Here is a 15,003-nt window from a genome sequence, read left to right as displayed (position 1 = left end):
GGTGTTTGGTGCTGTTAAAAAAGGGGTTTTTCTCTGAAGGAAAAAGGGAGACATCTAGTGACTTAGAATTCTAGCAGTTTAAGAAGTTTTTCTCTTTCTTGGTCTTCTAATATTTTATTTTAGGTTGGTTCCCGCCATTTAAGGCTTAACAGAGGTCTGGAAGCCAATGCCCCTGCCTTTGACAGGTAAGTTTCATTCCACTTTGGCAGCAACACAGCAGCCTGGCATGTAACCAAGATTCCACAACTCTGTCTTCGTAGAAAATCCTGAGATGTGAAATATCTCTCAGATGATGTGGCCAATCCCCCAGGTGTGGCACATTATTAGATTGGTTTACTTAATTTAGTCATTTATTTTTGTGCTTTTTTCCTTCTTGTTTTCAGTGGTAATTGAATTAATTTGGTCTTCCAGTTTATTCCTGTAAAAGTTTAGAAATGCTGAGTGATATGCAAAAGAAGGGTTTGTGTAAACCTTTGTGAGCCAACAGATGTGAGTTTACACGTATTGTACACAGATTATGTGTGCTTTACCACTGTAACCGAGGTAGTTAAAGAGTAAACACTGCTTTCACACCATTCTGGATTTGTTTTTTCCTCACTGTTTTACTCCCATGCAGAAATAGAACAGTGCCTGCTATTGTGACCAGTGTTGTATGATGATATTATGCTGATGTTTTCTATTTTATGCAAAGACTGGCTTGTAGACCTTTTTAAACTATTAAGACTCTGTTTGTCAGCTGGAAGCTGTAGAAAAACACATGCATTAGCTTGATTCCTTTGAATGTCTGACTAGGAAGTGCTATCCTTTAAGGGCGTATTTCTACTGATATCCATGGGAACAGTGCCTGAAAAGCACATGAAGAATTTGATCTGTGGGAAATTTTCACCTTTTAAGTGCAGATCAAATGATTAATTTCTGTTTTGGTTTGGTTTTGGGAGAACAGGGTGTATGTTGATTTTGAGTAAAGCCTCTTTATAACTGCAACTATTAGCAAACAGGACATTAGTAACTGTTAATGGTTTTGCAACGCTGAAGACCCCAAACAGGGATTAAAATCTAAAGGGACTATGCACCATAGCAGTCTCTGCTCCAGAGGTTCTCGGCCTGCATTCTCCAAGCTTTTAAGGCTCTTAGATCCTACTGAATTCAAGTGCCTTTGAGACTCTTGGTCTCATGGCCATCTGGTGCTGTGATAACTTGCCCTGGCAGTGTCCCTGAAGTTCCATCTTAGAGGTCTGCATTTCACAGCAGACATATTTCATACAAGAGGAAAACAATAACTTATTTAGCATCTTCTTGTACTGCCCATGAAATTGAGAGTAGCTCAGGAAGGAGCAACTCCATAAGACCATTTATCCCTGACACTAATACAACTGGTGAATAGCTTTCTCCTTAGAAACGTGAACATACGGATAAACTTGCACTGTTCCTTCTTTCCCTTGTGCCTTTAAGTTAAATGAACTTAGGGATCTCTCTGCTTACCAATTTGCAAAAGACAGTCCTTTGAAAATGGGCAAGGAATAGGTGACTGATTATATGGAAAAGTACACTGGAATTTAGCAACCTGCTACAGCTTTTCTGAGATGTTAATTTAGCCTGTTACATTTAACCACGTGAGAAAGGGATGATAATCTTGTTAGAAGATATTTTTTCATCCTGTCTCTCTCCCTGAGAAATCCACAGGGAGCTTTGCTTAAGATACTCAAACAGGCGACTTGAGCTTCAGTAGTTTTGTTGGGAGGAAGCAACACTGGCAGAGAGGTAGGATCTTGATGCTGCAATCAGAGAGGTGCAACTGTGTGGGAAGAGTTGGCATACAGAGAACTGGTTGCAGAATCAAGAATGCACCAGAAAATATATTTAGCTGTGTTTCCTGAAGGCAATGCTGATGACTTCTTTCTTTTCTCCCCTTCCATGGTTTTCTGTGTAACTTATTTCTGGTTAAAGGATTTAAAGAGTCATGCCGGAAGATGTGTTCTTGCTGTTTTTCTGACACTTTGCCATTACATGTCATTTTGCAGCATGTAATAACTTCTCATTTTTGTGAGTGTTTATTTTATTTTTCTTTCTATTTCTATCCAGCTTCCTCTTAAGTACTACTACAGCGTTGTCTGTAAAGGATGGAAATCAACTTTAAGATCTAATTCTTTCTTGATGAGCCAGCACAGCTTCTGTAGACCATGCATGCCAACTTGAAAAAGATGTATTGAGGGAAGAATGGGTGTCTCGGCATCTTGCTAAAAGCTCTTGAGAGTCCCTAAATGTCAGGTTTCAAGATTTTCGTCACATAGACAAAACAACCAGCCCACTTTATACTTGTCCTATTTTGTGCTTTTCCTGAAGAATCTGGGCCAGACAACTTGGCTAAAAGGACCTTTGTTCTGATCCAGTGCAGCAGTTCTTATGATTACTAATCTTCCTGCTTGATTTCAGAGTGAATGTCTCCACGTTGTAGTAGCTCAGAGATATTTGAACCCTGTCACCCATGACATGTGTTTGGACCTCTCTGGCCTTGGCACTGGAGTCATAGGCCCCGTTGCTGCTGCTGACTCTTAGTAGTCTCAGCTCTGCAAGATGCCAGGCAATTCCTGTTGAAGTGTAATACTTTTACTTCTCTTCTTGTCTTTCCTGTGTAGTTCCTAGGCTAACAGCCAAGAGGTAGGAGCATAAGGGCAATGTCAAAGCTAACAGTGACATAAAAGATTTGGGACCTATTTCCTAAGACACTTCTTTAAGTTCAGTACGAAGTGCTATATCTATTAATTGTGTACTTTCACCATTTTTACTGTAATAATTTATTGCAAGGAAACTTGGAAGATGTCTGTAGATGGTGTGGCTGAAACTTTCTGCTGGATGAAACCACCAGTGATCTCTACTTCTGTATGTTGAAAATGGCAGTAGGCAAAGTAACGTGTTGTTTGTACCTATTATGGTTACTTTTGCTGTAGGCATATGATGCTTCTGAAAGAGCAGTATGGAAAACAAGTGATCGTTAACCTGTTGGGAAGCAGAGGAGGAGAGGAGGTGCTCAACAGAGCTTTTAAGGTAAAAGCAATAATTTTCATTTTAACAGCTGATTTCCCTTGAGCCTCCATGTTTTTCTGTTTTCCTTCTGGCCCAGGAGGTGATGAATAATATATCTAAAGAAATTATGTTAACCCTTTGCCACATGCTACATACTGAGAATAGTGCTTCTTGGTCTCATGGCTTAATTTCCAGCACTTCCTTTCTGCTTACTTCGTCATACATTTGTGTACGTTGTCTTTAACCAAACTTATAAAGAAATTGCCCAAATACTCCTAAGGGTAGTTCATACTTGCAAAAGTGAATCATAGTCAGCTTTGACATTGTATGTAGCCACCTATGCAGTCAGGGGCCCCCTGGGATTGCCAGAACTGCCTGGGGGCTGGGCCCTGAGCCTCAATCACTGAGCATAGTGACTTAGCATCACTAAGCTGTCTTGCTCTGATAGTAATGGGAAATAGCTATCCAGCACTGATTGTGTTGGGAATTGGCTGCCTGAGCACCAGATGAGAGTTTGGTATATGGAGAGAGATTTTCCTGGCCCCTGCGTGTCCCTAGGCACAACTAATACCTGAAAGCAAGGATGTCAGGTATTGTAGAACTAAAACTGTGCTTTGTTCTAGTGTGGTATTCTTTTTAAAACTAGTGTGACCTTAAAGCCACAGATTGGCACTGAGTGGGGTTTGCAGCAGTGCAATAGTTGCCTGAATCTGGCTGGAGGTTGATGGAAGTCTGCCTCCTTAAGTGCCTGTTGCTTTAGCAAACTGACATAGATTCTTCGGAGATTATGGTCCTAAAACTGATGATAGCATGATTTAAGTACACACCTGTAGTAAGTGCCATGTATATATCATTGGTAAAGAGTGATACCAGCAGTTCTGAGCTGAAATGTTTACTATGTGAAGCTAAGCAAAATTAAAATTGTGGTTAAGTGATAGTGTCTGATTTCTGTCCCTCTGTTGCAATCGTGAACTTACAGGGAGTGTCAAGGTTTTTGTCAGTTTTTCTGTGTGACCATTTTCTCCTCCTACAAAAAAGCTGGGAAGGACTATCTGCTTCCCCAGCAGAAAATGACAGAGTGAAGGTCTCCCCTTGTACAGAACGTGGCCAAAGAAAGTGATTATGACTAAAGCTTGCAAGGCAATGAGGAAGGCACAGAAGTGAAGTCTAGTCCTAGCTTCTGTTTTCAGCTTCTTACTGAATTTCTGCATGACACGGCTTAGCCTCTGTAATTTTTTGGTTTCCCTCTCTTTAAAACAGCTTTTCTAGTTTGTTTTGCAAACCCCACTGAAATTTAAAGGTAAGAGATAACCAATTCTGAAATGCTCAAATAACTTACGCAGATAAAAATACAACATTTGTTGTTAATTTACTACTCATACTCTCTCAAACTCTCGCATTGTCGAAGACCATGTTCTAGCCTGTATCATGCAACCAGAAATTAAGTCAGAAACCGGGCATCTTCAGAATAAGACCTTGCATTTGTTAATTTAATTTAAATAAAGACCAGTTCTGTTTAAATTGTTACATTTTTTGCCTACTTTAAAAATAAATAAACTCTGAACATACCTTGTGAGCTCAAAGAATTTAGACTGAGATCACTGAAAAGCAAAGTTTTGTAATCATTCAAAATGACTCCTTGGTCATTTCTTTACCTTTGTGTTTTAAGAAAGGGATGTTAGGAAATAATATAGAGTTAATTTTACTTTGATGATTTTGAAGGGCTGGAATTATAAATAAAGTAATTCATAGGAGTGTGATTAGGGTTGCAAACCTGTCTCCTCTTCTGTCATTAGTTTCTCCATCTTTCTTTCGCTTTTATTTCTTCCTCTTCTCTCCACTCTTGCTTCAACCTTATTCATTCTTATCAGTGTTGGTTCAAATTATTCTTGTAATTACTGCTGCTGGGCTCTCTTGATCAGAATGGTAGGGTTACCATTCATTTACCATTCATTATCTGTTACCTGAATCAGCTGCTACCAGACCAAAAATCAATACTGTTCCCAGGAAACGCTGTTCCTCCCATGAGCTTCCCCTGTAACAGTTGTAATTATATTTACAGTGAAAGCAAGGCTGCAGTGTAGAGTTGCGAATACACTGACAATAATTTACACTGCGGCAGTGGGTAAATGTCATCCTCAAGTGCATTACTAGTGCCAGCATCTGCAAGGGCAGATTGGGGTGTGAACAGTAACAGTCTAATGAAATACATTTTACAGGTCTCTTTCCAAGCACTGCCTTTAAATTTGTTTCTGCAGGAAAGGCTTAATGGCTTACTCAATACGATTATGCTGGTGTAACTGCTACATGTACACTTTCAATGTAATATCAGATTTGTTTTGTCCAGTGTGCGTCACAATGTAAGTGGAGAAAAGCAGCCATCTCTTGGGGTAAAAATGTGCAGGAGGGAAGAGGATAGACAAAGGCTTGCATAGTTGGAGTTAATGTAATTGTTCTCTCTGGCTTTCTTGTGGAGAACAGGATGTATTACTGTTGGATTTGTTGCAGATGCCATAATGAAATTTGTTGGGATTATGGAAATAGATGTGAGGTCATTGAAATTGGAGATGAAATAGCGAGGCTATTTGTGCCTCTTTTTTCACTTCTGCAGTTTACCACAAACACTTTATAGTACATTTCCTGGGATGTAATTCCTTACTTACTTCCTCCCCCTAAGCCTGCCTAGACCATCGCTGTTGCTGTCCACCCTCATGCAGAGAGCTAGCAGCAGCCCACTGCTGCAGGGCTGCCACCAGCCACAGCACAATTCTGATGTATACTTTGCAGTTACAGTGTGAGTTCCCCTGCAGGAAAATTGGGTTCTAACAGTCAGGTTTACTTCTGTGAAGAAAACAAACGAGGAACTTCAGTTGCTTTTTTCATGTCTGGCCTTTCAGAATTCCCTATGAATTATGTGAATAACAGTCAAGGCTTATTAATGATAAAAGCATGCTGGTATCAATCCTTACACATGGCTTGAGCAGGATTTGTTTTCCTTCACTCTCTTATCTAAACAGAAACTGCTATGGGCCTCTTCCCATGCAGAAGACAGTCCCATGATAAACTTTGACTACCACCAATTTGCAAAAGGTGGGAAAACTGAGAAACTGGAAAATTTGCTGAGGCCTCAGCTGAAGTTGCACTGGGAAGACTTTGGAATCTTCACAAAGGGCGAGCATGTAAGTCCACGGTGAGTGCCTCTGCCCCTCTGTGCCAGTGTAGCTGGGCACTGTTTGTCCTGGCCTTCCCAGGTTTCTTGCTTTTTTCGGACCATGACTGTAAATGACAATCTTGAAATACAATTTTGAGACAAAGTGTAGTCTTGGTGCTAAATCAATGATTGTCTTAATTGCATCTCCATGGTTTTAAATCTGCAAACTTACTAGTGCATGGATTTGCCAATATAGTGTTGCCGACATGGTCAAGTAATGAGATGTGTTAATGGAATATATTGTGCACAGTGTGCTTGCACCATCAAAATGTGGGTGGGTATATTCAGGCTGAACATTTGATGATCTTGTTCAATCAACTCATGATTAGATGTTGTTTTAAAATATACCATTTTCTCCTCCCTCCTCTTGTGTTTGGTTACCAAAGTCTGCAGACAGGTACTTTTCGAATGAATTGTTTGGACTGCCTGGATCGTTCTAATAGTGTACAGTCCTTCGTTGCACTGGAGGTGAGTTTGTCAGAGGACCTTCTGTGGGACACCTGTAGTGCATACATTGGCTGTTCCATGGGACAAACAGGAAAGAGGCTGTAAGTCTCGGTTATGCGAGTGTCTTGCCAGCTCTGATACAGAATGGTGCTGGCTGGAATACTGAGGATAAAAAGCAAAAAAACACATTTAAAAACAATGTTGGTTTCTTTCTTGTTTTTTTTTCTCCTTCTGCACCTAATTCAGATACTGTTTGCTCAATTAGAGAGTCTTGGTTTGAATTCTAAACCTATAATTGAGCGCTTTGTGGAATCCTACAAGGAGATGTGGACTCTCAATGGTCAGAATCTGAGCAGAGTATTTAGTGGCAGTCGTGCCCTTGAGGGGAAGAACAAGGTAAAGAAAAATGGCAAAACTGTTTACTTACAAGTAAAGAAAGATGTCCTATTTAGTGTCACTTGCACTCATAATTCCTGTCTGATGTAGGTTGGGAAGCTCAAGGATGGTGCCCGCTCTGTTTCTCGTACCATCCAGTCAAATTTCTTGGACACAGTAAAGCAGGAAGCCATCGAGTTGCTGCTCATGGGTGACTTCTTCCGTGAGGAATATGCAGACAAAGGCAAGATGCTCATGGACCAGACTGCACTGCTGGGTAAAGCCAGTATAAGCCCTTCGCTTTTCTTTTGTATGTGCTTTTAGCTGTCAGATATAAGCAATTGTACTCTTTTGAAAAAAAATCAATAAATAAGCTGCTTTTGTACAGATCTGTTGTTTAAAGCACTACATTCAAGTGACGATAGCACAACTCTGTGTGTCTTAATTCCACTGTGCTTATTTCTCATATTTTGTTTTGAACTTTTGAGTATGTTTTTCTGCTCTTTGATAGTGTTATTCTCTGACAGTTCAGAGTTGGACCAGAGGGAAGGATTTTAGGGCTATATTCCCAGTCTGGTCCTGTCTGAGTTTGTCTTGAGGAAGTCTCTTGAGCTCAGCCTTTTTATCTCCTTATTTGTGTCCTTGCTGTTTGCACATGCTTTCAGCCCATTTGGATCTTTAAAGGCACATCTCTGTTATTTTAGTTCATTTGCTGCTTTATTCCAGGCCCCTAATAGTCCACAACATAGACACATTTGTTTGCACCCATCTAGAATAAACTCAGCTCTCTCTGAGAAGATATTTACATGCAAAATACATGATAATTTCACCCACAAGCAGTATTGGGTGGTCAGTTTACTCCAGAGAATCATTCAGTCCTGGGCTTGTTCCCTGATGTGGATCTCAAGGGAAATATAGATAACTTCTCTGTGCCTGACTGCCAATGCAAGTCAGGTAGTTAAAGATTAGCTCTGCTTCATTTGATCAGAAAGCAAAAGCACACCACTAATTTTCTATACTCAGCAAAATACTTGAAAATATAGCAGTTTCCTGTGAGGAGTTTTGACCAGGTTAGAGAGCCATCACAGTGCTAGATTTGTACTGATGTGAAACTCTGTGCTGTTCTCCATCTTCCACATTCTAAACTTCTCAGGGCTTCAGTTGAAGTTGTAAATTGTGACATGCTTGATTGCTTGTCCTGGTTTCAGGAATAGAGTTCATTGGCTTCCTAGTGTCTTGTATACTGTTGTGTTTTGGATTTAATATGAGACTAATGAGTGAGCGAGTGATTGTGTGTTGTACTTAGTTGCCAGCTGGGTTTAAACCACAGCAGGTTGGTAACACACTGATGGTTTTAGTTTTTGCTATATAGTGTTTATACTAAGTCAAGAACTTTTCAGCTTCTCATGCTCTCCCATTCAGAAGGCTGGAGGGCTACAAGAAGCTGGGAAAGGATGCAGCCAGGACAGTTGGCTCCAAATGGCCAAAGGAATATACTATGCTATATGATGCCATGCTTGGTATATAAACTGGGGGGGCAAAGCTGACTGGGGGCTCCTGCTTTGGAACTGGCTGGGCATTGGTTGGGGAGCAGGGAGAATTTACATTGTACCACACTTGTTTTCTATATTCTAATTCTATTATCTTTTTTTCGTTTCCCTTTTCTGTCCCATTAAACTGTCTTTATCTCAATCCATGAGTTTTCTCACTTTTACTCTTGTGATTCTCTGCTGCATTTCGCTGCGGGTGCAGGGAGGGAGTGAGTGGCTGGGATGAGCACTACTAAGCCCTGGTTGCCCAGTGGGTTTAAACCATGACAGCACTATAGACTAAACTGAAAAGATTATGGGAATTAAAATAATTTTTTGCTTTTTATTTGAAGAAGTACAGAAAAATGGAGGCTGAAAGTGAGTGACCAGCCCTTCCCAAGCTTTAAAGGGTGCCTGCTTTCTGGAAGAGAAATTGCTGACATCAACGCCAGTTATCTTGTAGTTATTGCCATTTCCATAGGAGTTGTTCCCTACCTTTTGTATTGTTCCTGCTAGGGTAATGTCATTATTTCACAGTGACTGTGCTGCTGCTGTCTGGATTGTTTCTTTCCTTTTACAGCACATTCTTCTTTTACACACCATCTTTCTCTCTGCCCTCTTCTGTCAGTAACTCCAAGTATTCTGAAGGCCATGTCAGAGCGTCAGTTTGAATTCACAAGCTCCAAGCGTGTTCGTGTTGCCACGGGGACCTGGAATGTGAATGGGGGAAAGCAGTTTCGAAGCAACATCCTTGGTACCAGTGAGCTGACAGACTGGCTGCTGGATTCTCCCAAGCTCTCAGGAGTTTCAGAATTTCAAGGTAAGGCTTCACAGTTAAAATGTGTAAGCAGTATTTGCTGGCATCTCTAGAGACAGTGAGTCAGGACACAAGATTTGACCAGCCTTTCAAAGGCAGTGCATTTTGGAAGGCATTTTCTGACAGTTCTTAGGGGTATATGCAGCTCCTCCATGCTTTTGCTGCCTCCCTGCAGAAGTGGAATGGTGTGTGAAGAGCTCCTGATAGTCAGAGTGCTTTGAACACTTTGAAACAGTCCGTGTGACTGTTTCAAACCTTCAGCAGGTCAGAATTCAGAGCTCTCTTTCATGCCATCATGGGATGTATCTGCCTATTCTGCACCCTGCATGTCATTTTCTTCTTCCTTATCTCTGTTCTTTGCCCTTTATTGTGGGCGGAAACTATGTGCTTAGGTGCCATCAGAACACCTCCTAGGTCTCTCATATCTGTACAATATGGACTATGAGCTTGACTGGAAATGTTACTATCAAAGCCTTCAGACAAAAAGATTTACTTTGCTGAAGGTGATAATTTCCTTTCTTTAGCAGTTTAGAAAACTCCTCTGCTTGTGGCTTGATGAAATTGGTTGCTGGATTTCTTATTTATGGCACAAGGTCAGGTATTGTAATTGATTTACAGATGTTTTATTAAGGTAAACGAAAAGTGAACATTCTGTCATTTAAAAATAGAGTGGTTGCAAAACTAAGGCAAAACCCATGCTTTTGTTGTTGCAGTGGAACGTTTAGTTGCCTGCAGGCATCACAGGGATAGTCCTGTACCTAACCTTGTAGCTCAGGAATACATTCTTCAAATCCTTGGCTCCCTTATGCAAGTTGTCTAATTTGAACCCTTAGTTCCTGAGTGGTATGTGATTAGGTGTAGACCACTGTATTCTGAGCAGCCTAGGTAAGTGATTAGTCCAGTCAGGTCTGTTTCAGAAACACTTTAGATGTGTTAGAACATGACTATGCCCATGATACTAAAATCTGCTGAGAGCCTGTCATGTGTTAGTTTTGCCAGGCCATCCCCTGAGAGAACCAGAAGAGCAGTGCTGCGTGGTACAGGCAGCCGTGACATGGACAGTCTGAGCAGCTTCTGGAAGAGAGCTGAGTTATGTGAACGGGCAGGGCTAGGGTGTGACCCTGCAAATGTCTGTATCCATGTTAATGTCAGTGCAGTGCCTACACAAATGGGCAAGTGCTCAAGGACAGATGTCCAAAATTATTAATGGGAAATACATGTGACAGTGCCTGTCTGGTTAAGCTAGTAAAGGAGGCTAGCTGTCGTGCTAGTTTCACCCTTGTGTCTGCAGCGAGTTGCTGCATATTTTACTTTTCAGTCGTGTTTTCTGAGTCAGATCTGATTTAGGCTCCTATGTCTATATTTAGATCTTCGTGTTGAATTAAGTTACTGTCACTGTGGCCATATAATACTTAAAAAAAAAAAACATCTTTAGGCAATGGACAGACCTAATGGGTCAACAGATTTGCTTCACAGTATTATATGAGAGCATCTGATCTTTGGTGTTTTCTCAGAGTAATATCCACAGAGCCGGGGAAGGGGGAGTCACTGTGCTCTAAAGTGACCTAACCTTAAATACAGGTGATCTAAGAAGGACTTGGTAGAAAGAAGGCAAGAAGAAACTTTGAAAGCATCCTTAAACTATGAGATAAATTTACTAAAGGCATTGAGATGGAGGTGACATACTGGTGTGTGGCCAATTAAGTTCAGTTATGTAGGAATCTGTGTCAGAAAGGAAGAGCATGTTGGGTTGTTGTGGCGTAAAATGACAAGTGGGTAAAGGATTGTGAGTAGTGAGATGTTGTGGCTTTAGTGATGAGTGGGGGAGAGAGATCTTAACACTGCTACAATATAATGTTCTGTTCTGAACTGCTTCCTGCAAGAGAGATGGAGACCAACTGGTGGGAGAAAAGCAGGAAAAAATTTCAGAGGAACTGCAGGGGATGTTTTATGAGATTAGATTAAAGGAGCTATGAATATGTATAGCTTGGCAGGGGACACACAAGATAGAACTACAGGAAGGATCTCTGACAGAAATTAGAATACAAGTTGTTAGAAGAAACAACAAAATAGTAATTCTGGTATAACTTTTCCTTCCTGCCAACAGATGATGATAACTGCCCTCCTGACATATTTGCAGTGGGATTTGAAGAGATGGTTGAGTTAAGTGCAGGGAATATCGTGAATGCCAGGTACGTAAAAAAAACCAAACAAAACCAACAGCAAAAGCCCCTAACCAACCGATGTAAAAAACCAACCTAAAAAACCAACCTACCAAGAAAACCCCCACAAATGTAAACAAACCAAACCAACCAACCATCCAAAACCCCAACAAAAAGAACATAATTTTCCCCAAAGGAACTGGCTGTATTCATTTTTATGCTCACTTGTATCGAATACTCCCTTCCAGGTCTGTTGCTTGCAACCATAGCTGGAAATATGTTTCCCATCAACAAATGTCACTGGGATGGTGTTGAAAGTGCTCTTTCTCTGTGAACTTTTGCACAGTAGAATGCACTGTGTTTGCTAAGTCTCTTAAGTCTTTATGTTGGCAGAGAAGGATTCTGGTGGTTGAGATTGATTTAACACTTGTCCTTAAAAACCCTGTCTGATGTTGGAAAAATGTGCTCAATGACTACTACAAGCCTACTTTGCATTCATGTAGGAATTCTAAAATTGTCTAAAAACGTCTCTGTGGCTAGTTGTAGTTATGAAAATTACAGCTGGAGAAGTTGCATGCAAAGCCTGAGGCTGGCATATCAGCATGTGCAGTAGGCTGTTGTGTTTACTGGTCCTTGTGAATCTGAATGGGGGTGGAACTCTGAAGATTGTTTCCAATGCTGATTCATCAGGCTGGCCAGTTAGTTGTCTGTTTTGGGAATGACAAGTTACAGCAGTGCTTAGCGTGGCTGCTGGGCTGGCAGTATATGTGCATGGATATGTTGACTTTGGAGAAGAGAAAAAGCTAGATCCACTGAAGGTATACATGCACCCATTCACAAACCTTAGCTAAGAACAGCCAACAGCTGGGCATAGCCAGTCACCTTCCAGTCAGAAAATCCAGAGAAGATCTCTTCACTGTGAACATAAGAAATCTTACAAGCCATGAGATTGATATGGAAATTGTTTTTTAAGGTTATGATTGCTATAATCAGCTTCCAATTATCCCCAGTGAATAGGTATAGCCAATGTCATGTGAGTGTGGATCTTTCTAAGCATGGTAGACAAAATCCCTCTCACATCCAGAAGCAGGATAACTCTATTTGTGTGCTGTGCCTGGGCTCACTGACCCTGCTGACTCTGGGCTGGCTTACAAGGAGGTATTATCGGTCTCTGCCATGCATTCTACAGCACTTCAAGTTCTACAGCCTAATGGGATGTCTGTAAACCTAAGGCACAGTTAATCTGTTCATTTTATTGACTGTATGTGGTTTGTTTTGATTCCATTAAATGATTTTATGTTTGTTCCAGTACAACGAATAGAAAAATGTGGGGAGAGCAGCTTCAGAAAGCTATTTCCAGGACTCATCGCTACATTCAGCTGACATCAGCACAGCTTGTTGGTGTTTGTCTTTTCATCTTTGTACGACCATATCATGTCCCCTTCATCAGGTAAAAAAAACCCAAACCAAACCAAACAAAAAAAACCACCCCAAAACCCCACCAAACCAAAAACAAAGCAGAAAACCCACTCCAAAATAAAATGAACCCAACAACAACCCCCAGACCAGACAAACAAAAAAAAGCCCCCAAACCCAACCTGTGTCTTCAGTAACATCCAGTGTTGGAGTGTGGCCAGAGAGCGTGGGAGTGATTGTGCATCTTGGTGGGAGTCATGCAAACCTGGATTCTGGTCTCTGCTCAGCTGGTAGAGAGGCATGCTTCCAGGCAGCAATAGGCTGGAGTCCATCTCCCTTGGGTAGTACAAAGGCCAGGCAGCCTCAGTGTCTTCCTCCAGTTAGCTCAAAAGCCAGGCATGCTCCAGGTGGGCAGTCAGGGTGGAGCACCTTGTTTAGGTGGTCCTTTTCTGGAAAAGGAATGACTTGGGCTAGCAAGTCCAAGAGTGTTTGATGCACCAAATGAAGGCAAGTGCCTGCCTCTGCCTGAAGGGCAGGTTTTACCTTCTAGCCCTGTCCATACTGTTTCCTTATGGAAACGGGGGTAGTTCTGGACCTCAAAAGAATGGTGGAAAAGGTAGAAAGGCAGACGGGGGAAAGAGACCTAATTTTGCCCCTTGACATTTTATAGAATTGAGATGTAAGAGAACCTATGAAGTGTTTGTCTCTCCCAGATGTCATGAGAACTGTGTGCCTAGTGCGGAGGGTGCAGAGCTGTGTATCCTCAGCTTACTAGCTCAGCTGTCCCTGGAGAGTGACCAAACTCCTCCTAGAAGATTACCAACCCACGGGGATAACTTGCATCAAAATGCCTTTGCTGTGGGCAAGAATTATGCAGGCTAAGTGTAAATGCTTAGGAAGTGAATAGTCAGAACTATCTTCGGGCATCTCTCTGACCTTAAAGGTCCCAACGATCCAAACACTCCTCTCTACCCCATATTAGGGCACTGATTGGCCACTGGATTTTATGATTAAAATATCAAAAGCTGCCTCTTTCCCCTGTGATCTCATATCTACTGGAAACATCAGAACAGAGCTTGTGCAACATCAAGTGCTGTAGGCCAGACAGAGCAATGAAATCCAGGTAACTCTGATGGTCTTGCATTGCTGCTTTCCAGTAATCTTTTTTCAAAATTATTTTAAAGAATTACTTTTTTTGCTGCTATAAAGCAGTCCAGAGGAGAAGTGTTTCTCTCAGTTTTTGACTTTTCACCTGACTTAAAAAACATTTGAGTAATCCAGTAGGAAATGCATGGTTTAAATGGAAATCAGAAGCAGAACACCACAGTGACTCTGTCACGGTTGTCAAACTGACAGAAATTGGATGTAGCCATTTGAAACTCAAGAGAGCTTGATTTTAGTGACCAAGTTTCATCATTTAAGGCAAATGTGCTGCTTTGTGTTATGTGACTATAATCAAACCTAACCTGTATGCTTGCATATTTTTTTCCTGTGTCTAGAAAAGGAAAGGAAAAAAGATCAGAAGTGCAAAAACAGGCTTCTGTGCTTACAGAGATTGAAGAGATCTAGACAGAAGATAGAGAATAGAGAAATAAGATGAGACAGTAGCCGGTTTATACAGCAGTGAAAGGGTTGATGAAATACAAGGAGTCGAATTTAAAGTGGGTTATCTCAGCATAACCTTTGCCATTAATGCAAATCAGCTGAATACCAGTCAGGAGAGGGTAGGCAGGCAGCAGGAAGGGAGAACTCTTTAGAGTGAAAAGACTGAACACGTGCTTCTGTAGGAGTGCTTAAAACCCATTGTTTCTTAGAAAACTTTGATGTTCCTCTTTTGCCTCCCTGAGGGTGTCTTCTGGTGGTGTCCTGCTGTCAGGAAAAGACAGGAAATTAAAGAGGGAGAAAAAAAGGTACAAAAGATGGGGGAGGAAGAGAGAAGAAAATTAAGGGGGTGGTGAAAGGGGACCTGTAACATCTTGCATCATTTAGATCACGAATTTCTGAGAATATCTCAAATAAGAC

At 41.3% G+C, this 15,003-nt stretch overlaps 1 protein-coding gene across 3 annotated transcripts in view; it reads left to right on the top strand.

Annotated features, from left to right (window-relative positions):
- Positions 1–15,003, top strand: part of SYNJ2 (synaptojanin 2) — a 68,365-nt gene that overhangs the window by 33,573 nt on the left and 19,789 nt on the right. For all 3 annotated transcript variants that reach the window (XM_039570046.1, XM_039570045.1, XM_039570047.1), the window contains exons 6-14: positions 124–185; positions 2,949–3,045; positions 6,042–6,214; positions 6,622–6,703; positions 6,929–7,078; positions 7,169–7,334; positions 9,215–9,406; positions 11,511–11,595; positions 12,875–13,015. In XM_039570046.1, the coding sequence (XP_039425980.1) occupies positions 124–185; positions 2,949–3,045; positions 6,042–6,214; positions 6,622–6,703; positions 6,929–7,078; positions 7,169–7,334; positions 9,215–9,406; positions 11,511–11,595; positions 12,875–13,015 (1,148 nt within the window). The remainder of the gene's footprint in view (positions 1–123; positions 186–2,948; positions 3,046–6,041; positions 6,215–6,621; positions 6,704–6,928; positions 7,079–7,168; positions 7,335–9,214; positions 9,407–11,510; positions 11,596–12,874; positions 13,016–15,003) is intronic.

This window comes from Corvus cornix, chromosome 3, assembly GCF_000738735.6.
Source record: "Corvus cornix cornix isolate S_Up_H32 chromosome 3, ASM73873v5, whole genome shotgun sequence".
Lineage (NCBI taxonomy): Eukaryota > Metazoa > Chordata > Aves > Passeriformes > Corvidae > Corvus > Corvus cornix.
This window is presented reverse-complemented; position numbering and strand designations above follow the sequence as displayed.